This window comes from Suillus bovinus (genome assembly GCF_016758785.1).
Source record: "Suillus bovinus strain UH-Sbo-P2 chromosome Unknown EDB93scaffold_133, whole genome shotgun sequence".
NCBI lineage: Eukaryota > Fungi > Basidiomycota > Agaricomycetes > Boletales > Suillaceae > Suillus > Suillus bovinus.
Genome location: NW_024542189.1, coordinates 52,746 through 73,361, shown reverse-complemented (window position 1 = coordinate 73,361; position 20,616 = coordinate 52,746). Strand labels below are relative to the sequence as shown.

The 20,616-nt window shown below is 47.6% G+C and overlaps 5 protein-coding genes across 5 annotated transcripts; 2 read left to right on the top strand and 3 right to left on the bottom strand.

The window, feature by feature from the left end:
- Nucleotides 1-605: 605 nt before the first annotated feature.
- Nucleotides 606-1,293, bottom strand: EDB93DRAFT_1096033 (uncharacterized protein; the record flags this gene model as incomplete). Its single annotated transcript, XM_041446752.1, has 2 exons — nt 606-1,137; nt 1,199-1,293. 2 exons carry the CDS (start codon nt 1,291-1,293, stop codon nt 606-608), a joined length of 627 nt encoding a protein of 208 aa, XP_041301330.1.
- A 2,453-nt stretch (nt 1,294-3,746) lies between these two features.
- On the bottom strand, nt 3,747-7,256 carry EDB93DRAFT_1256702 (uncharacterized protein; the record flags this gene model as incomplete). Its single annotated transcript, XM_041453993.1, has 8 exons — nt 3,747-4,022; nt 4,087-5,301; nt 5,348-5,561; nt 5,607-5,998; nt 6,048-6,158; nt 6,235-6,638; nt 6,685-7,051; nt 7,110-7,256. The coding sequence occupies 8 exons, from the start codon at nt 7,254-7,256 to the stop codon at nt 3,747-3,749; spliced, it is 3,126 nt and encodes a 1,041-aa protein (XP_041301329.1).
- Nucleotides 7,257-7,437: 181 nt separating this feature from the next.
- Nucleotides 7,438-10,456, top strand: EDB93DRAFT_1256701 (uncharacterized protein; the record flags this gene model as incomplete). Its single annotated transcript, XM_041453992.1, has 10 exons — nt 7,438-7,584; nt 7,647-8,010; nt 8,057-8,553; nt 8,622-8,795; nt 8,850-9,023; nt 9,079-9,111; nt 9,162-9,565; nt 9,609-9,756; nt 9,821-10,363; nt 10,412-10,456. 10 exons carry the CDS (start codon nt 7,438-7,440, stop codon nt 10,454-10,456), a joined length of 2,529 nt encoding a protein of 842 aa, XP_041301328.1.
- A 1,318-nt stretch (nt 10,457-11,774) lies between these two features.
- EDB93DRAFT_1256700 (uncharacterized protein) lies at nt 11,775-18,340 on the bottom strand (the record flags this gene model as incomplete). The annotated part of the gene is made up of 8 exons (XM_041453991.1): nt 11,775-16,096; nt 16,154-16,270; nt 16,359-16,478; nt 16,531-17,070; nt 17,121-17,393; nt 17,445-17,552; nt 17,612-18,016; nt 18,064-18,340. The coding sequence occupies 8 exons, from the start codon at nt 18,338-18,340 to the stop codon at nt 11,775-11,777; spliced, it is 6,162 nt and encodes a 2,053-aa protein (XP_041301327.1).
- A 934-nt stretch (nt 18,341-19,274) lies between these two features.
- Nucleotides 19,275-19,713, top strand: EDB93DRAFT_1096042 (uncharacterized protein; the record flags this gene model as incomplete). The annotated part of the gene is made up of 2 exons (XM_041446753.1): nt 19,275-19,513; nt 19,569-19,713. The coding sequence occupies 2 exons, from the start codon at nt 19,275-19,277 to the stop codon at nt 19,711-19,713; spliced, it is 384 nt and encodes a 127-aa protein (XP_041301326.1).
- Nucleotides 19,714-20,616: the final 903 nt, after the last annotated feature.

Below are 20,616 nucleotides of genomic sequence, written 5' to 3'. Positions count from 1 at the left end.
CCTTTCGAATAGGCGGTGCTTCCTTTTATCTCGCGAAGAAAGTCGACCCCGAAATAGTTCGCATTGCCGGCCGCTGGAAGTCATTAGCGTACGAAACATATATTCGTGCATTCGAACAAATTTCCTCTCAGCACATGGCCAACGCAGCGTCGTTATGACCGTCGCCTCCACGTCTTGTTGGGCTAGGCAGCTATGAGCCGCAGATCGTTCCCGCTAGTTGGGTGAGCGGCTCCACCCTGCCTGCGTCCCCCCCGAGCTAACGCTCTGTCCAGCCCAACCTATCAGATCATGTCAGCGACTCCCGAGCCAGACGAAGCTGGATGCACATACCTTGGTGCAGTGGCAGGGAGATCGTAGATCCTGTCAGCAGACCCAATTATGTCTCATGACATTTTTTCGATACCAGCAGTCAACATCTCAGTATCGCGTCACAAGGCTAGGTACCGCAGAAAACAGTTTGTATTGTATCATGCATACGGTCTACATAGGCGGCAGTAAATAGAATAGACAGACTGTTAAACACTACTATTTATACAGTTTAAAACAGAGATCAACCGAAACAGTTGGAGTCTTACTCGTGGCCCACCTGCCTAACAAGGAAGTGATTAATGAGTGATGCCGATATCTTGTCGCTGCGAGAGACTAAGCGGCCATTGGTACGAAACGCGTCCAAAATTTCCTGTATCAGCTTTTTTGATCCAAGTTGGACAGGGGATGTGCCGGCGAATAGTGCCACACTGAAGGCACTCGTATTTCATCTTGGTGAGTATCCACTGCTTCCCATGGAGCTGCTTCCCATCGGGATGAAAAATCATGTTATGGGCCGTGGCGCCACAGGAGCACCGATAAACGTCAAGGCCCCATGGTCGACCATCTTTGAAATTTGAGTATGCCAGAACCCTAGTATCAACCACGCGCTGTCGCTTATTTTCGGTGTCAATGTGGGTTTCCGCAAACGACAACATGACAGGGGAGCTGTTCAAGGCGTGCCTGTCCTCGCCGAACGATTGCTCCAGCGCAGTCCAAAACTTCATGTCGTATACGAACACGTTTTCGATGAAGCGATTTATGGCAGGTACAACGAGTGTATCGATAGTTGATACGCCAGCGAAAGACAACACGAAATCAAAGATATCGCTATACGGAGGATTCTTGTGCGTCGGAACTAAGGAAAACCAATTCACATGCAAACACGTACAGCTCGACGAGACGTTTCAGGGAATTGATGCTTTCAGTCACTCTGCCCGTTGATCCACACGCGCACACAACTAGGCCACGAATGCATGGACCCATAACACCTGCCTCGTTAATTTCGCGCATTGCTTGCGTCGCGAACTTCAAATTATCTCCCAAGTAGTTTTGAAGAAGCTAGATGCGGAAGAATAAGCTTTCTCATAAGCACTTGGCATGTAAGTCACTGACCTCGTGCATAGGCACCGAATTAGAGTTGGCTGCATTCCCAGATACGACGAGATTACCTGTGGTAGTGTCTGAATGGGTGTCAATGAACACCAGAAGGTTTCCTTGGTATTTGAGCCGAGCGAGCCAGTCGAAATCGGGTTTGACAGCCTGGGGGCGATTGTTTCGACCTTTGAGCTTCCGGGAGATGCTGCGCAACTGGGAATCACTACCATCAGCATCAGATACGATACTTCCCTGATCAAATTTATGTCATACTCTGGTACAGTCATAATAAAAATGCTCCTCAAGGGTCCTTTTAACAACATCCGCAGCGAATTCTCGCCCAAAGCCGCTCCAAGACAGGAAGACAGCAAGAAGGGGAAAATAGTTTCGGTGAATGAATTCTTGTCTTACCGCATATCCGCGTATGGCATACTAATACGACTTGATGAACAACGATATTAAACCTTAGCACTGACGTATGACTTACAGGAATGGGTCTCTTACTTGCACGGTAACATTGAGGGCATTGAAATGTCGCTTCCGTGACCCTTACCTCTTCCGTAAGATCATCTGGAGAAGCATCTACACATCCGTGGTCCCCCTTCGCTTTGCTGACACACACAGTGGTCGCGCACAATTTATTCGTGCACGTCCAGATGAACGAACCAATGTCCTGGCAGTAGATACAATGCTGTAGGATTTGTTAATAACATTCCTTTCGTTAGGTGTGAGTGATGCGTACTAGTATTGCATCTTTGACTATCTCTGAGTTATCATCCCGCCCCTGATGTTCCTCATGGTCTTGATCCATAACTATGTTGTCGTCGGAAAGAATGGGAGTCATTTTCTGATACGGCGAATTAAAACTTTTTGCTTTCGCGTTGCGTTTCGTACGCGTCTTGCCGATGCCCGATGAATGTGGTTGCTGGATCGTCCTCTGATTTCCAAGCGCATTGGTGGGCAAGCTATGGGCAACGAACGTCCGCCTATTGAGCATTATGGAAGGTTTTATAGAGTCTGTTTAACTGACTGTTTACACGTACTGTTGATCCACGTGACACAATATACCAATTTGGTTTTGCTTACTTCGTTGGGAGGCTTCTTCATCCATCTAATGCATATAAGCAAGCACGCATAACCGCCGGCATGTTGTCCACTACGTCATGCTGTGTCGTTGAATTCACTCTTTTTTTCGCGGCTCTATCCGTTTTCTGCGTCATGCTGTTGTGCGTGTCTCCTTTTCACTCTGCGAATCGCATATGCAACCACGTTTAATGGTTGTCAAGGACTGACGTTAGCACGAACCGTGCTCGAGTTGCGAACAGATCCGAATTTTTGCTCACGGTCAACTGTATACAGCGTTATCGAAAGTAAGGACGCGAAGAGACACGTTGTGCTTATTTCAGAGGCAAACGAAGATCAAAACTGTGCAAATATTGCACTTGCTACTGTAAATACATTGAAATTCCACCTACGCCTTCGCGACTCATGAAAATAGGATGAGGGCAACCAGCCGACCGAAGGCGAGTCCTTGTAAATTATAATACTGTATTTTGTTTAGTAAAATGAAAACATGATGAACACCCTCGGCATCAGATTTATCACCCAAAGTCATCAGTCATCAGTTTTCGTGTAGATCAACCAGGGCAAGATCCCAAAACTAATCTTATCTCCTGCGCATTTTTAATGCAAGATTGCAAGAGTAGAATATTGCTGGTGTCATCGACGATGCAAGGTCATTATAGAATGCTCAAGCGTGATAGTTGGGAGCGGAGTACTGAGTTCTGATTACAGCCGTCCTTTTGTGTGCCATTTGAAATTTGCCTGTCGGGGTTCAGACTCTGTTTTGGCACCTCACGTTGGCATCCCTCAGGCAGCATCGTTTAAACACTTTTCGTTCTTCTGTCAGCTATAACTCTTCCGTGGCATATGTAGCTACAGTTCCATGTAATTATTTTGTTTTAATTGTAGTAGTTATTGAGATATGAAAATGAGGTCTCAGATTTGCAACTCTTGCTCACTACACTCGGCACCCCCACAGAAGTCGGCACTTTCACAAAACTCGTATTTATAGCTACTTAGACACAAAAATTTTAACATAGGTATCACTCTCCAATACAATTAATTACCAGGTTGAATGACCACGATTAAAACAGAATTGAGCGATCTAATTGGAAGTGCCGGAGTCATGCAGAAATGCCATCACCTGACGACACATAAAAATCACTGCTTTGTGACGAATATAATACAATTTAGACGCGTTCCGTTCTGCTGTTTGACAAATGCTTCGCGACACTAGCCAACCAAGAAATTATCAGTTAGATTCGTGACGAACTCTACATTCATAGATTTTTGCGGAACACATTATACAGCCACTTCGGACCAATATCTGGCACGTGACGAGGCATGACAGGCAGGCGACCGATGTAGTCGAAGTGAGTTTGCGCATAAAAGGCGATGACGTTGACCTCTGTTGCCTGGAACGAGTATTCATTTTCAGTTGGAACTGGCGTCTTGAGGTGGTCAGGGAACTGAGGCCATGTCGACATGAGCTGCCGGAAAGCTTCCACATGCGTCACCCGCTTTCTCCATCTTTGTGACCCAAAGGAACTTCGAACCTAAGGAAATCATACAACTCAAATGTGAGATCACGTTTTAAAAGATGAAAGTCAAGATATTCACCAGCGGCATTGGAGTGTTAGACTCCTGCTTACCACAGAGGCTGTAAACTTCCATGCTGCGTTCTGGACCATAGGTGTCGGTAGAATCACGACCCCGCCTAAACAATGCATCCAGCCACAACACATCATCGGCGAAGTTGTTTTCGCACAGTTCCCATATGATGTGAGATATGATGAACGGGGGAAAGTTGAGTAGGTCTTTCAGTCGAAACGCGAGCCCACGGAACTCGAAGGTCAAAGCCACGCGGCAATTAAACTGGACATCCACCCACTTAAACACATCCTTGGTTTCCTGTGCGTCGGCCTCGAACGCATCCAAAGCTTGCTCGCGTATCACTCTCGCCTCTCCTTCATCTATACCATGCCCACGGTTCAATATGGAATAGATCATGGAATTCGGGGGCGATCTCTTCAACCGCTTCTCCACCGACAAGCCTTCCAGGAACTCCTTCCAGTATATAGAACGGAAGAGTGCCCTACGATTTACGAGCCCCAACCAAGACCGACAGCTTAAATAATGCAGTAGGTACCTAGCCAGTTGCGTGTTGCTCTCTGTGTGAGTAAAAAGAGCGGGATCGGGCCACCGAAATCCTGTACCAACTCCAGGTGGTACCCGGATGCGAGAAGGCGACCTATCCACCATTTGAAGGGCATTGATCCATGCGGGGATCGCCGGAGGTACATGCTCTCCGGATAGGTCTGTCCACGGAGAATCCATCCACGATGGTGTGACAAACATTGTATTGGCAACGGAAGTACTGACGCTGGTAACATTGTTGCTGACGCTTCCTTGTGTGTCCGCAGCTGTGACCTCGACGCTAGAACCACCTGTTTCACGATCATCCTCTGACCCATTAGCGTCTTCACGATCGCGATTAAAGGAATCTCCGGTGACCTCGGACGGTGTTCCATACGCTGGGGAAACCCCCGTCATCGTATCCATATCTTCAACAGGATCTGTGACAATCGACCTAGTATTACTGGGGTCAGAGGAAGCACTACATTCGTTATCAAGATTATTTTCATGGATAATTGAACCTGAAAATGCTGTGCTATCCACTGGGATGTCTTTGCTGAGTGCGCAATGGTTATCGAGAGCTAGCGAAATGTTGTTCGCTGCTGGCGGTGAGGCGGAGGTGATAACCTGCGGTATATCCCGCACGGGCATCAGATGAATATCAAGTTTAGGACGTTTTTCAGTCCCTCGGTCACCATCCTTGTATCAATCAGCATCTATATAAATGAAAGCCGATGGAACTGACCTTTGATAGAGGTTGACTACTCCATAGCGTCCGCTTACGCTTGATCGTCGCTTCACCGTGTCCGCCATCCACCGAAGCACACTCTTGAGAGTTCTCCACCGTATCACGTATATGTGTAACTTCGCCCTGGCTAGCGTTATGTATGCCTTCGGCATCCACACGACCATCGTGATCTGATGTCATGAACCGATCAACATCCTCGTTCCGTATCATCCTGGCGGTGGTGTGAGTTCAAATCTCCTAAATACATAGCACATACCTGAGAGGTGCAGTTGGTTGATATGAGGACGATGTGCGAGGGTTTGTACTTCCCACGTCACGTTGATGGCAGGACTTCCCTATCGCATGGAAGACATGGGCAAGGTTGCCTGGATCTGTGTCCATATTCATAAGCGAGGACAATAGACATTTAATGCCAAGAGCTTCATAGAAGTTTTTGTCGCCATAGACACCAAACGTATCTGAAACCACAGATCCAACTACGTCCCTGTCCATGGGTATACTGGCGAGCTGACGAGAGCGATGGTGCATCCAGGTGGCAAGCTTTAGAAAGACACGAGACGTCCCCATCTGGGATATATGAAGCCATTCATCCTGATCATTTACATTTCTCCATCGTTTTGAACAATCGGAGTCATATATACCAGGCGACTATGTGCCTATGTTTATCAGGCATACTACTAAGAAGTTCGAGACTCACAAGAACGTTGTCAGTCACGGTGTCTCGTTGTGGGGTAACTTGTAGGGCCACCGATATGGCATTGTCGAAGTTGCTGGATCCCTGTCCGCTCGACGCGTGCTGGTCATTGATCTAATTAATAGACAAGGTCAACGATGAGAATACACAAGCTAGAAGAAGTACCGGCCTCATCAATCGACAGAAATACGTGCATCGAAGGTGTGTGCGGCTGCGCGATGGCGTCATTGACCATGTAATGGGGTTCTAATATGTCGACATCATGATTATCCTCGCTCTCCGTCACAAAAGCAATTCTGGTATTAAAGTCCATTCCGATAATGTCCCCATGCTCATTTAATGGATCAGGTCCTTCGCCGTAGATATCGCGCATTGTAGAACATTCGCCAGTATTTACTTCATCCATGTCAATGGCACCTTCGAGCTGTGTAATTTCCACTTGCTGATTTTCTGTGATCTCCGCGGCACGGTCGGTGTAGTGCTCCGCTGTTGCCTGAGCAATCATTTCCTCAATCGACAACAAATGGGCAGTCGAACCGCCGCACATGTTGCTTCCGTTCTTACAGAATGTGTCGTGGATTGTTGCGCTATCCACTGAGAGAAGAGTTGGAAAGGAGGTTCACAGATACATATAACTCACGGTGTTTCACCGGGAGACATCTCTCCTTTTTCTCAATAAAGTCATTCCAAGAGAGCTCCAGCGACTCCAGTGCATTGGCCTGCTGCTTCTCGGTCAATGAGTTCTCGTTGAATGCCATGGTGAAATGATAATCAAGGCGAGTTGACCACCACCTGTCACGCGCGCGTGGTGCATCATTCTTGATTTCTTCACAGAAAGCCGCAAGCACATTGATGAGATATACCGAGATTGCCACGTAGAATTCGATATCGTCGTTGATGGCCTGTGATGGTGAGAGTGACATCAACACCTTTGAAGTCTTTTGGTACACATGGACTTGGTGAACGAGGGCCACGACCGCGTCGCGGCAGGCTTTCGGCACCTTTACCTACAGATTCATGCAATACTTGAAGTCATGATTGTAGTTAAAACTTCAATGTTCTCACCTTGTCGAGGCCAACTGACAGCGTGGGCGTGTTCTTGCTCGATTTCAATGACACTTCATGTAACAAGACCTGATCTATGAATGCTTTCGAATGTTGCTGTATGACGAGGTGGATGGGCTTGTTCTTGTAATCTAGTGCCTGATTCATGATGTGTTCGCTGAATCTTACAGTTCCAGAATCCAAATGTGTACATAATTTTAACAAGGTTTCTGTAAGCTCGCTGCTTACTATACACTTACGATAGCAAGGATCACGTGAACAATCCCCTTATATTTCTCTGATTCAACGTCAAACTGAGAGTCTAGGCTTATAGCATCCTCACTGCATCATGCTCAAAAGCGAAAGCTCCGTCGAGCAGCCAGTCTGCCTCCGCGTCCAGGAAATTTCGCAGGAGGTTGGAGATTTTCTCATATCCCTCCCGGTGTCACTGGAATCGCAGAAGACTCAAGTCTTCCTGATACACGGTATTAACAAGGTGAATAACCACATATATGTTATGTAATATAATTTTATGTTCTGACATATCTCATTGCTTAGGAAAAGGTGCCAAAAGAGTGCCAGGATGCAGTGTCGGTCCTTGTGCACCAGCTTCAACTGTACCGAGGTAGCGCAAAGGCTCTGATGGCACTTCCAGAATCAGACGGTGTCAAAGAGGACGTCGATTTCCACTTATCCCTCGCACAGTACTTCGTGGACGTTCTGGATAAGTTCATAACTGAGCTTCAAAGGGATTCTCCCGGTCCACGTTCCAAGTGGCGGTCATGCTACCTTGACTTTCACTTCGCTATGGCGTTGGCCGGCAACTCATTTACAAATGAGCAACAAGCCACCGCACTCGAAAAGATCGATCGCACGTGGAACGACTTTCTGCAGAAGAAGTCCTATACACCAGTGCAGCAGCGTGAGTATGACTCTACCCAAGACTCTATGCTCAGCATTTCCTTTAGTTGATCTCGGAAAAATGCATGACACGTTCTGCAAAGATGGGGACGACGTGTGCGGTTCTTCTCGCACTCATCAGCGTTCGCTCGAAGAAATGATCACACAGGTCATCGAACCACACACTATTCACAAGGCAGCAGAGACGAATCAGAACCAGAAGACTTTACGGCTCAAAAATCTCACTACGGCGGATGTTAATACATCCCCTGTGGATATGGCTGGCAAGACTCGCAAGGGTAGCCGCAATGTAAATGCCAAAGGTTCTCATACAGCGACTCAGGAGCAGAGGGCCGGAAAGCCTAACCCCAGTGTCAAAACAACTCTTTCACTGGTGGGAAGCTCAATACCAGCGAAAAACTCTGAAATCAATGCAATCGATAGCGACGTTGTTCAGAATATATTTGAGTTGCAGGAGAATATCAAGAAGCCCCGTAATCGTATTATCCACGCCAGGACTAAGGAGGTAGTGAGGTCCGAAATGACGATCCAGCCGGAGGACGAGGTGCGTGTTTCTCGTAGAATACCAGATGTGTTTAGTCGTCATTATTGATGGATCTGCATGATGCCCAGGGTTTTTCTGACATGAAGGATGTTGTTCTCGAAGCATCAGCGAATACGTTTGAAACCAAGGAAGTCGAAAAAAGGATTTATACGTCTACCAAAGGTGTACGCCACCCAAAAAACGCGACAACGAATAACAACGTGAAGTCTAGATCCAAGGGGACACTTGAAGCCGAAGTACATGTGGGTGCATCTTGCGGTGAATCTGGATACTTGATGCTTATATTTATTCATTAGCGTGACGCCTCGGGTGATTCAGACATGAAAGACGGTGATATCCAAGAGATTCCGAAGAATGCTAAAGAAGTCGCCAAAAAAGTCTACAAGTCTACGAAAGGCGGGCGGAGCCGGAAGGATGCAAGCCAGAAGAACAAAGCGAAGTCTAAGGAGACAATTGAATCCGAAGATGAGGTGGGTACTTTTTGCAGGGAACCAGCCCAGGCCCTCGACTGACCATATTGCTTAGCATCACTCTGGGGTAGACATACCAGAATCAAACGTAATTAAGCGACATGATCTGACAACTAAACATGTTCTAACATCTATCAGGCAGAGCCCGGGGACTACGATCATGTGAAATTTCCTCGTGATTTGGATGACTGGGACGAATATATCGAGAAAGTTTTCAAGGAGGGCAACTCGCATGTTTTTCTCAAACTTGCCGCTTGGATATCTTGTCGCTTCTGCGAGCTTGCAGGCATCAGCAAGGAAGATGAATTAAAGGGATTGGTGATCCCAAAACATCCAGGTTGGTTTAAGTTTGACAGCAATGATCATTTTCTCGAAGCCTTGGGCATGGAACGCTTGTACGCTGCGACGGCGCACATGGACACACACCCTGAATACCTCGCGTGTATCTTCCGTCAACTCGGTGAGCTGGAGTCGGCAAACGAAATGGGAAGCAGCCACCCTCGACTCAGGCCCCTGCCATCCCCACCGACGCCGGTTGCAAGGTATGTCATATGCGCGCACCGTAGCCTAACTCACCACCATCAGCATGATGTCGGCTCACGAGCTCCCCTGGTTATTATCATTCGTTCACAGCAGTGAATCCGACGATGTGGGAGATTTAATGGATCATCGGGTGGGAAACGGTACGGTAAAGCGTAAACGGACGTTATCGAATGCGACGTTGACGCCAGAGGTGAGCTCAAACCTTGGAATAATTGTAAATATTGACGCATATTTCCAACTACATATATTTTCAGTCGGAACATGTGCCTGCTGCGAAACGTGTCAAGGGTGGAATTCGATCTACGTCACCAGCGTTCAACAGTATGACTCCTGCTTCGAACAGCGACTTCCCAATGGGTGGTGGCACCATGACGCACCCTACACTGTCTCCTGAATCTGTATCGTCATCTATATCTAACATCACCAAAGCCCTTCTCTTGGACGAAAGTTCAGGTTCGACCAGTGAGCCTGCGGATACAAGAGAGGCTGTCACAGACACTGATGGAGATGTATTTACGAATGAAGCGCCTGAGATGGAAGAAGCTATGGTAGACATTGTCGAAGGCGTCGCTGGTTCTTTGAGTGAGCCTGTGGATGGATCATGTTTTAAGGCTGTCGAAGACGGTTCTGGATCCAAGTGCAAGTCTTCTGAGACGAAAGTCGTTGACTTGGAGGTGGGTGCAGCATCCCCATCCAGAAAACCTATCACCATCCAGTTCGAAGCATCACAGTCGATCAGCGACCTCAACACACAAAGTGCATCTGATCCTCGTCACCTGTCCAAGAACGATGAAGAGGTGAGTTTACATTGTCTTCAGTTTCACAGGCAGTCAGCTAATTTATAGGATTGGTTTGCTGACATGCGGGGTGTCGCCCGTCAGCTCAGCTGACCTTGGCTTGTCCACGCGTTTGTGAGGTACTATTCGATTTTTGCTACATTGTGTCGATATACAGGCACCTGTGACTTTGCCATATCGTGATCTTCTGTTCTTACCGCGCGTACATACTCCATGATGCCATATGTCAAGACCTTTGAAAATAACAGCTTCATTCTCACACAGGATATTTCTGGTCCATACAATTAATCATTCGACGAGAAATGCACACAGCGCCAATTATAAATACTTGGAGTGGTGAGCTCTGGAGTGCAAATATTGTGCATTCGTGGCGTGGGAACCGCACGTGATCACAAGTTCAAATATTATAGGCTTGAGCGCTGAGCTTTCTTTCACATTCACCATCACCTTCGCTTCGCTCCTTATGGGAGCATTTGGGCCGTGGGCCCTGGCGTTGAGTTTTGGTTGACTCGCTGCTTAATAATGTCGTTGACGTTTGGCTGCAAGTCTTTTTTCAACATCCCTACAACAAATGTGGCTGTTACATGAGCCATCAAAGTCGCACTATTCGATGTCTTGCGATCACACATAGAAGAACTCCGACGAGTATGGGTCAACGCCGTATTGGAAGTGTCATTTTGCCCATACTAGCTCATAATCTCCAATGATACACCTCTGCGACGTCAGCAGAACAGTGGCCTATGAATATGTTAGCGACAACCATCATACATCCTGCATGGCGACAGCGTTTGAGGCAGTATGGTTCCTGTTTTTAAGTTCCATTTTGCGGGCGTGTCACGATGACAGAAGTATCACACTAGAAAATTGTGATCGACTGCACTGCAGGAGACACAAAGAAACACCTGTGGTGATATTTATCTGCAAGCATGGAAGCCCATACCATGCTGTAACCCGCGTAATTGCTATGGTGCACAATTCCCCGCCCATGAATCTCACAGCCTCGCGTCGAGCCATTTTAGACCAAGTCAGCTAGCGAACCCGAAATTACGGAACGCAGTAGTGAGCGCTGTGTCGTTTCGGGTCGAATGCATGCAGTACTATTGTTGCTATAAACTGTTGGTTAAGTAGTGCCTCTGCATCAACTAGTCGGATGGCGGAAAGTGCTTCAAGAGTCACTATGGCCTACAGCGAATCTGTCATGGTTTAATGTGACTCCATTACGTCTGTGCCTACAAGCACTGAAAGATTCATGCGCACCGAATGTGTCGCTTGCTCAGTGAATTTGCATTTTATCTTCGGAACTCTGCAAGGACTTTGTGAGATAAATGCCAATATAACATTGTTGTTGAGTAGGGGCAATATGGTATCGAAACATTAACTCTGTATCTATCCCTCTTTTCGCGCAGCACACCTAAATTTGTTCTCTAGCCATGGGAAAGGGCCTGATCTTGCGAGCACGCGGAGGGGGCGGGATCCTTTTGTTCTTGTTTGCCATCGACATCTTTTTTATCAGACATCGACGCTTTTGTCTATCAGTCTGCACTCTACGATTTCCGCGGGCATCAAAATGGATCGAGTCCGTGAGGTCCGCTGCAAATACGCGTTTCCCCTTGAGAATTTTCATTGGACGACGGGCTTTAGTTCGTCTGATTGTATGATTATCGGTGTTCCCAAGGCAATCCATCCTATAGAACACCGGGTTGGTGATGAAGACTGCTGCTGATCGTTTTACCTTCCAGACCTGAGATCCACCACTCGCTGGAAGGCAATGGAGGTTGGAAAACACTTCGTGTAGTTCGCTACGAAGTGCTGCTTGTTGTGCTTCTTCCATTCCATCCAGAGCCCGGTGATACTCGGCAATGTACCCATCTCCTTTCCACAACTCATCCCACTGTGAGCAATCCTTCCTTGTTTCATGTAGATCCGGAAAAAAGATCGTGGATCGATCAGCAAATGATTTGGCCCTAGGACCCATGCGACCTGGAGTAATTCCAGCACGGTTTTGTATTCCGACATTACATGCTTCGAAGGTGACACACGCAAGGGTATCATCCACACTTGTTACTGTCCAACATCTCATGGCATCCTGGAGAGATGTTGGGTATGGCCTCATCCCCTTGAACACGCCATCAATGAGCATGAGCCATATCTGCCGGGTGAACATGACGAACAGTCGTCCAACTGAAACTGAGGCATTGAAAAGAGTCACAGGCCATGTCCATGGCCTCATAATTACTGCTGGTGTGTTTGCAACGGCCAACTTCAGACGTCTCCATGATGGTGTCCTTCCAAGTGGAAACTCCTCCGATTCAGAATCAACATCATCTCTGCATTCATCCGCTAGGGCAACTGCCCTGTCTCTCTGCGCCTTTGCATCGACTCCCATGAGAGCGAGTACATGTACATCGTCGACCTGCTGAACCTCGTCCAGGCATGTTGTGCTGCAAATGTCAAATTCTTGGAGGAAAAGCATGCCCGCGGTCTCTAACACCGTCTTGTAATTGATCAGTGCAAGGGACTCGCGCACATGACTGTCGAAGACTATAGGGGTCGATGTTGTGGCCCGGAGCATATGATTGAGAATGCCAGTGAGGACGCCCAGGTTTGGAGGATTTTTCTTAACAATGTTGATTTGAGTTCTCTGAATCTCCCGCACTCGCCTCGCGATGAACTCGAACCACACATAGGATGGTATCCAAAGGATTGGGTGAGATTTTACATATTCTTTCGCCTTGGTGTATGGTGATGAGTGTTGCGCCAAGTTTCGAGGTTGCAAATTGCTCACCTTTGAAATAATCTCATCTAAAATGATTATGGCGGCCTTTCCACTGACCCTATACTCGTCCCGGACTCCATAGGTCTTTTTCTTGCAACCGGTCAAAATCTTGATAATATCGAAGCATTCCGCCATGTATGAGGGGGATAATTTGTAAGCATCGCTGTCAGAAGCGAAGCTCACTTGATTTCTGGTGGTGCGCACAGCTTCGTAGTATAGATTATACGCGCTCCTGAATGAGACATGGGTCTGATGAGCTCTATCTTGCTGCATCTCTGCCTGCATCGCCCCGTATCTGGACAGGGTGTTGTGATGATGTATATCCCCTCTTTTGTACCCCCCTGCACCGAACGAGGCTTCCAACGCGTCTAATCTCCACAGCCCAACTAGGGGAATAGTTGATACATGTGGCGTCAACGAGACACCTATATCGACCAAGAGTTCCCCGTGTTTCCTATTCCGCATATGATGCCAATCAAGATCGGGGATATTTCGAATCAGTGCTTCTTCTGGCCCACTATATTGTCCCCTCTGGCCGTCCTTGGTGAGGAGCTTAATGCCTTTTCCCTCGAGCACAAAAAAACATGAGCCATACATACTCAACTGCTCAAGCCCATCTTTGATGATCTCGTGCATCCGGTTTTGGACCCTCATGAAGTCATCGTTGGACAAAGGAATGATTTTAGGAGCTACCCGTCCACCTGGACGACCAGAAGCACCCCTTGTCTTATATCTTGCCTCCTCTAGGGTTTGCTTGAGGTATGGGTCCCAGCTGATGTCGTTAAAATGGCCAATAGAAGGAAGTAGGACCATGTCGTAGAATATATCTATTACGTCATGTGGCATCAATGTGATCATTCGACCATTGATGGGGTGCCGATGTATCATTCGCGGGAACATCATGTATAAATTGAGGATCGACGAAGCACTGGAGATGCGTCCAATGCAAATATGGGGGATGGCCGACATGTTGAACCGCTTGGACAACCATTCTGTCCTGCCTCCAGGCGCATGAAAATCCTCTTCGGACTGAGGAATCAGTATGTCTATCCATACGTGATTGTGCTTGAAGATACCTGGCCTTGACTGAAAGAGCGGCGTCATATAAATGCCAACTGTGCCTTTGAGTCTGAATTCACTGGTAGTCCAAATGATACTGTCGATATCCACCGAGACCCCCACGTCATCTACATCAACAGCGACAGAATCTCGCTCCAGATCGACACATATGTATTTGGCGCCATCGGAAAAACGTGTACGGCCACATATAAAGATCTCACGTCCAGACGCCGATGGCTGGTCGAGAGGTGGATCATCTTTGGCTAAGCGGATCATCTCAGAAGCTGACATGCAGATGACGTCGTTTACCGCTACAGTGTGATTGGAATCTGACCTCTCTAAACTATATCCGCCAGTCACGCGATCAGAAACCTGGTTGGAGGGATCATAGAACTCTGTAGTACCGATTGGCATGATGTGTTCCATGGTTTCGATTGGCCGGCATAGATAGAACATTTGGAACGAACTTGGCCTGATCCTGTATCCATGGTCGACCCACGATGCCCACCCTGCAGACAACTCCATCCCCGTAGAGTGGTATATCATGGTTGGTTGGATGTAGATGGGAGGTATGAGCATCTCTATAGTAGGGCCACCCTCGTAATCGTCAAAAGTCTTGTCATCTGTCAACCATCTACGGCCTGTGTAAGCTGACAGTGGCACCGGTATAGTTGGACGAGGGAATCGCTCCATGATCCCCTGACTCCATGTGGAAACCTTTTTACGAGACGCTCTGGCGAACGCAGATCTCTGCAAATCGCCAGTGTGACTGAGTTGAGGAGGCCCGTTTGGAGCCACTGGGATATGTGTTCCGACGGCACGTCGAGATATAGCATTGCGATCGCGTGATCCACGTAATTCCTTATTCGATTTCAACAGCTTTACAAGATTCTCCTTCCTAACAACAGAGAGCTTATATCCCAGCGATTGGTTATCTGCTTCGTCGTCGACTTCTTCGTCGACTTCAGAGGTGGCGTTATGGGCGTGATCATCATCTACATGCTGATTGGCACTGTTTGGACTCTGGATGGCTTGGAATGCATGGTGGCGATGGCAACTCTGGCATGTTGCACTGGCAACATATAATGTGTGTAACATGGCTACACACCGCGCCTGATGCTGTCCAGTGTGGATGGCGTGAATTTCATCATCGCTCAGAACACTATAACTATAATCTCCTGTCTCGTCTTGTTGTTCATCCCGGAACATTAAATAATCACTGCAGCTCTTCTTGATTCGACCTGCAATAACCTTCAACATAGCAATTCGCAGTATGTGTCCGCATGGTATATGAAAAGACTGCAGGGGGAGATCACCATTATCATCCAATCCAGAGCTGAGAGCTTGCTCTAGCACTGAGCAAGCTATCGGGCCGCAGTCGACTCCGTTTTGGATCCAGTTTTTCGCGATGATGCAAACATCATCAGAGTCTCCTGCCATCCACCCATGCAGCGTCGCAATGCTGCCCCACCGCCGAGGCCCATCCCAGGCATTCCAGTCATTTGGATTTTTTTTTCCACCTTCTGCCGCCGCAGTTATCCCCTCAGCTGAAATAAAGCGGCCAAGGACGTGGGCCGTACGTCGATTGTAGTCGAATATGACCGCGAAAAAGTGATTGATACAATGAACTATGAATCCGACAGGGATCATCGGACACTGACCCTCAGTTACAAAATGGTCCAACCTGAAGAAATTCAGTTCGTCAGCAGTCCATTCGGTTGCGGTCCCAGCTGCGGCAAACATGTCGACAAATCTAACTTTGCTTCGTCCTAGCCGATCATACCAGGCATGAGCCAAATAGTAGTTGGCAACCTGTGAATCCAGCCACGTTTTTACCATGAGCGTGTGCAAATTCTCGACGGCGTGCATCCACCGCAATGGCCGCGCCAGCGCACGAGCTATGGATAGATACGGTTATATTGACATAACAGTTGCTGCGTATAGGTAGTACTCACACGCAATGTCTTCCGGACTTAGTAATATAGGTGGAGCAGGAAGCCTCTGGGGTGATATGGATCGCATGTTTTCACAAGGTGATATGGGCGTCGGTCGGTAGTCGTCATCTGAGTATCCTGCGTGTGATCATTGCAAGGGGCACGTTGAGTGTTTTAAGATATCGGTCAGATATTTGGCACACACCACAGGACATACGATACTCACCTTCTGCAGTATCATAGTGATGGTTACCCTCCAGTACATCATTCTCCACGTGGTTGTAATCTTGAATATCGTTGTGGCTCTCCGAGTCCTGGGCCGTGATCACGACATTGTTTTTTTTCACTTGTAATAACATTCAATATGACTTGTAAATCCACTGATGTTTGCAACATACCTGATGCACGTTGTTGTCGTTGTTGGCCTGAAAACACCTCGGGAATGGGGCATTCACTGCTACGTCTGTGCACTGTGTTTGCAGCGCCACTGACCATATCTGTTTCTATAGTCATGACCGCATGAACTTCAATCGCACATTTCTCAGTGTTACGTGGTACATCAGCATCCGCATCTTGTACGACACGTGGTTTTTCTGGCGGTGGACCAGGGTTTGGACCGTTTATGGCATGAATCACTCGTCGTTCACCACAATCGGTCCTGTTGTGAGTCCCATTATGACCATCTACATCGTTTCTTGAGTATGCGTACCCCACACTCAACCATGACGGTATGGTGATGGACCTACTACTTTGGTTTCGTCTTGACGCTCGTTTCATTGGCCTTCCACGCTGTCGCTTGACTATATTTGGTGGCTTCACGGGTTTGACAGGTGCTGCGCGAATAGTGGCATGGATGACCTGCCCTCCAACACCGTGTCCTGGGTTCTGTGTCTCATCCTGACCGTCGTGATGCATCGGCTCGATATTTCCAGAATCAGCTGACTCCACATTGAGTTATTGGTCAATGGTAGACATGTGTAGCACCTACTAGTATCCTGTCGTCGAACCCGTTTTTTCTTTGGTCTTCCCCGCTGTCGCTTGGTTTGATTGGGTTGCTTCACCACCACGCCACTTCTTCCATGTGCAGCTTCCTCCTCAGCCATAATTCCACAGGCTGCTAAAGCAGCTTGTAATTCGGTGATATCGTATTCCACAGTCATTCCCTCGTCATCATATACATCATCTTCTGCACCCTGATTACGCCTTGCACCACAAGATCCACGAGGGGCGATCTCGCCTGACGCCGTCAAATCTCTAGGCCCTATGTAAATTGTGACCTCTATATAATCGGATCATAGGGGATCTAACTTACCATCCCACTGTGGTCTGCAGTTAATGGTATGCATGACCTCTCGTTCAACACCATGTCCAATGTTATGGGTCTCACCCTGACCATCAACATGCATTGATTCTGTATCACCTAAGCAGCCGACACCATCATCAATCACACATGTCAATGGTTTGGATAACGAGACTTACGTGTATCCCGTTGTCTGATTGTCGCTGAATGTCCCCACTGTCTCCTGGTGTCATTGGGCTGCTTCGTTACTGTGACCGCCCTGCGATTTGCAGCTTCCCCCTTATTAAATATCCCACATGCTGCTCTGGTAGTCTGGAATTCGATGCACAAATCTTTGTCTACAGTGATTCCCTCTCCGTGATGACTTGTTGGACCTTGATGAAAGCATGCACCCTTCAACCTCAAAGAGGGAGCACCTGCATATGGTTGTGAATGTTCCTCCTGCAGTTGCACTATCGGCGTCTCAAGGACTGTAGTGGTGGTGGCATGAATAATGTGTTGTTTCCGACGATTAGGCTGCAGGATCTGAGTGGAGGACTCCACTTCACGCGTAGCAAACATTTGCTTGTGATGTGTTCCTGCTCCTGATATTCATTCATGGCCATGTAAAGGTTAGTGACCTTGGACTCACGTTTGATAGCCTTTCTTTTTGGCCGTCCACGCGGACGTTTATGTTCTATCCTATGGTTTAAAAATGGCTGTAAAATTCCACAGCTGTTAATGGCTGCCAGCAACTTTTCGTTGTCGTCTTCTGTATTCCACCCATCATCGACCGCACAGTTGAATGTATGTTGAAGGTTTTTTGGGGCCCTTGACATCGATGGGCTCGAATCAAGAATTCCGCAATCTATTATCTTCTCCATGATTCGTGAAGTATTTTCCTCCACTGACAGCCCTGAAGGAGACATAGTTAGATAGGATTATGGGTGAAGTATGGATGTAGCATGCAAACATCTACTATTCGTAAGACCATTGGTAAGACCTTTCTCTACCCAGCCTCGTGTCCCAACGTAATCCCGCTCTTATCATTTTTGGATCATCCATCTCGTGTCACGGAAACAATGGTATCTGTGTACAGATTTCTCCTTGCACAAGTCACCGAAACCAATGCCAACCGGAGAGACCTATAGTAGGCGAGAGGCTAGAGCAGAGCTTGAACAGCGGGAAGTGGAACTCAAGTCCCATTGTCAATGCATTAAAAGCTTATTTTCCCCGCAGCGGCGCAGCCACATCCTAGAAGCATATATATCAAACCTCTGCACCTCGCAGTTCACCTCATTGACCAAACTCGATCAATTGAACGATTGTATTCAGGACGCTCATGCTGAGCGCGATAGGGTTCAGGGAATTAGGGATCCCGCTCTGGTTGACTGGCTAATTAGCACGACCCACAGTGAGGGCCTAATTGACGAGTGTAAATGACAGCAAATTCACTCAAATTCACCCATAGCTCTTTGACGCTGATTTGCGCTAATAGCGCGAAAAACGTGGCGATATATGTAAATAAGTTGAAAAAAAATGCCATGCAGCGCGACGATGCGTGATCTGCATCTCTTTCATGAATTCATCGCTCATATCTTGTAGATGAGGTTTCCAGCAACGTCAACTTGAACTGACCTACGCACTGCGGCTACTATCCGAATTCGTGAACAATATTACTTACCGTCATTTGAATTCAAAGCTTCAGGGTACGAGTTCTATCGGCTGCTAGCTTTTTTTGACCATCTGAACGTCCGTACTATGTACTACCATGCCGTGTGACACCGTGCACTGCGAGCTCTTTGACAGAGTTCCACACGCCCTCGATTGTCTGTTCCCACCAGTAAGTTTACAACCCCTCAAATGCGCAAAGACTTGTCTTTCGCATTGTGTGCGATATCATCAAAATCTTACACCCTGCGACAGGAACTTCACCAGCAACTTGCAGAGCTTCCACAGAAACTCAAGTTTAGCGTACCTGCCAAAGGTTATCAATCCCTTGAAATCGTGCAGGCGTATCTCCTCCTCACTCTTTTGGGATGCATGGCCGTAGAGCGTCATGAGTGCGACAAGACTTGGTTATTACTGGGAATGGCCATTAGGTTTGTCTCTATTCATTTCGTCGAAAATGTGTACTCAGTGACCTCTGTCATTCAGGATGGCGACAGACCTGAACCTGCATCGGAAGATAGCGATGACCAGGCAAGATACGCCAGAAGGTCGAGCTCGGGATAAAGAAGTCCACGACCGTGAGCGAACATGGCTCTTGTGCTTTGCCCTCGACAGAAGCTACGTAATCTAGTGCCTTACAGCCAGTGGTCCATAACGCACTTGGACGATAACCAGAAAGTCAAGCAGGTCAAGCATTGGATACTTTCCAAATGCAATGTCATCCAAACAGCCTATGTCCTCGCTCAGCCATCCAGTTTATCCTATCACGTTTACTTCCAGTACTAGGACACGTACTTCAGTCGATAGTCTGGATGACGGTTATGACGAGGATGACGAATATGACGAGGACTCGGATGACTTTGACGACTTTTCCTATCGCAACCCAGAACTCAGGCGCCAGACTATATATTCTCGTCGACCTTGAAAGACATCCACCGTCTCTGCTTCGTACACTATTCAACCTGGCAGTAGCCCGTCACTGACCGGTATACCCTTATCTCCTTCTCAGCTGGAAAAATCCTAAAATATGACCATGCCCTATCGTGGTATAACCTTCGGCCTTGTGAACTTATAGAGATGCACCGCTCAGGAAAGGTCGTCCAATTACCTAGAGAAAGTATGTCCAACCCCACTTTGAGTCTATCTCCAGGGCTCTCCGTGCAGTATGGAGCATAATGTCAGGTCGATTCGAATCCCCTGCGGCCACCAGCAATAGGCTGGGTTCAAGATAAATAATGGCATGCTGTCTCTCTGCAAGGAGTCACCCGTGTATCCTTTGAATATACTGTTGCTGCATTGCGTGCACACTTCCACGTTACCAGGGCGGAACCCATTTGCACCATTTTCAGCTGACATCATTACACGCTCTTCGTGGCGCAGAGTCTCTTGCAAAAGCCTGTTCCATCATTGCAGAAAAACGCGTTGTTTGTCTCAAGTTTCAAGGCAAGGACTTCACGGCATCATCCGTCTCTACCTCTTCACCTCCCTATGTCACCCCCTCGTCTCCGATTGTAGAAGATTGGAAAACAGAGGT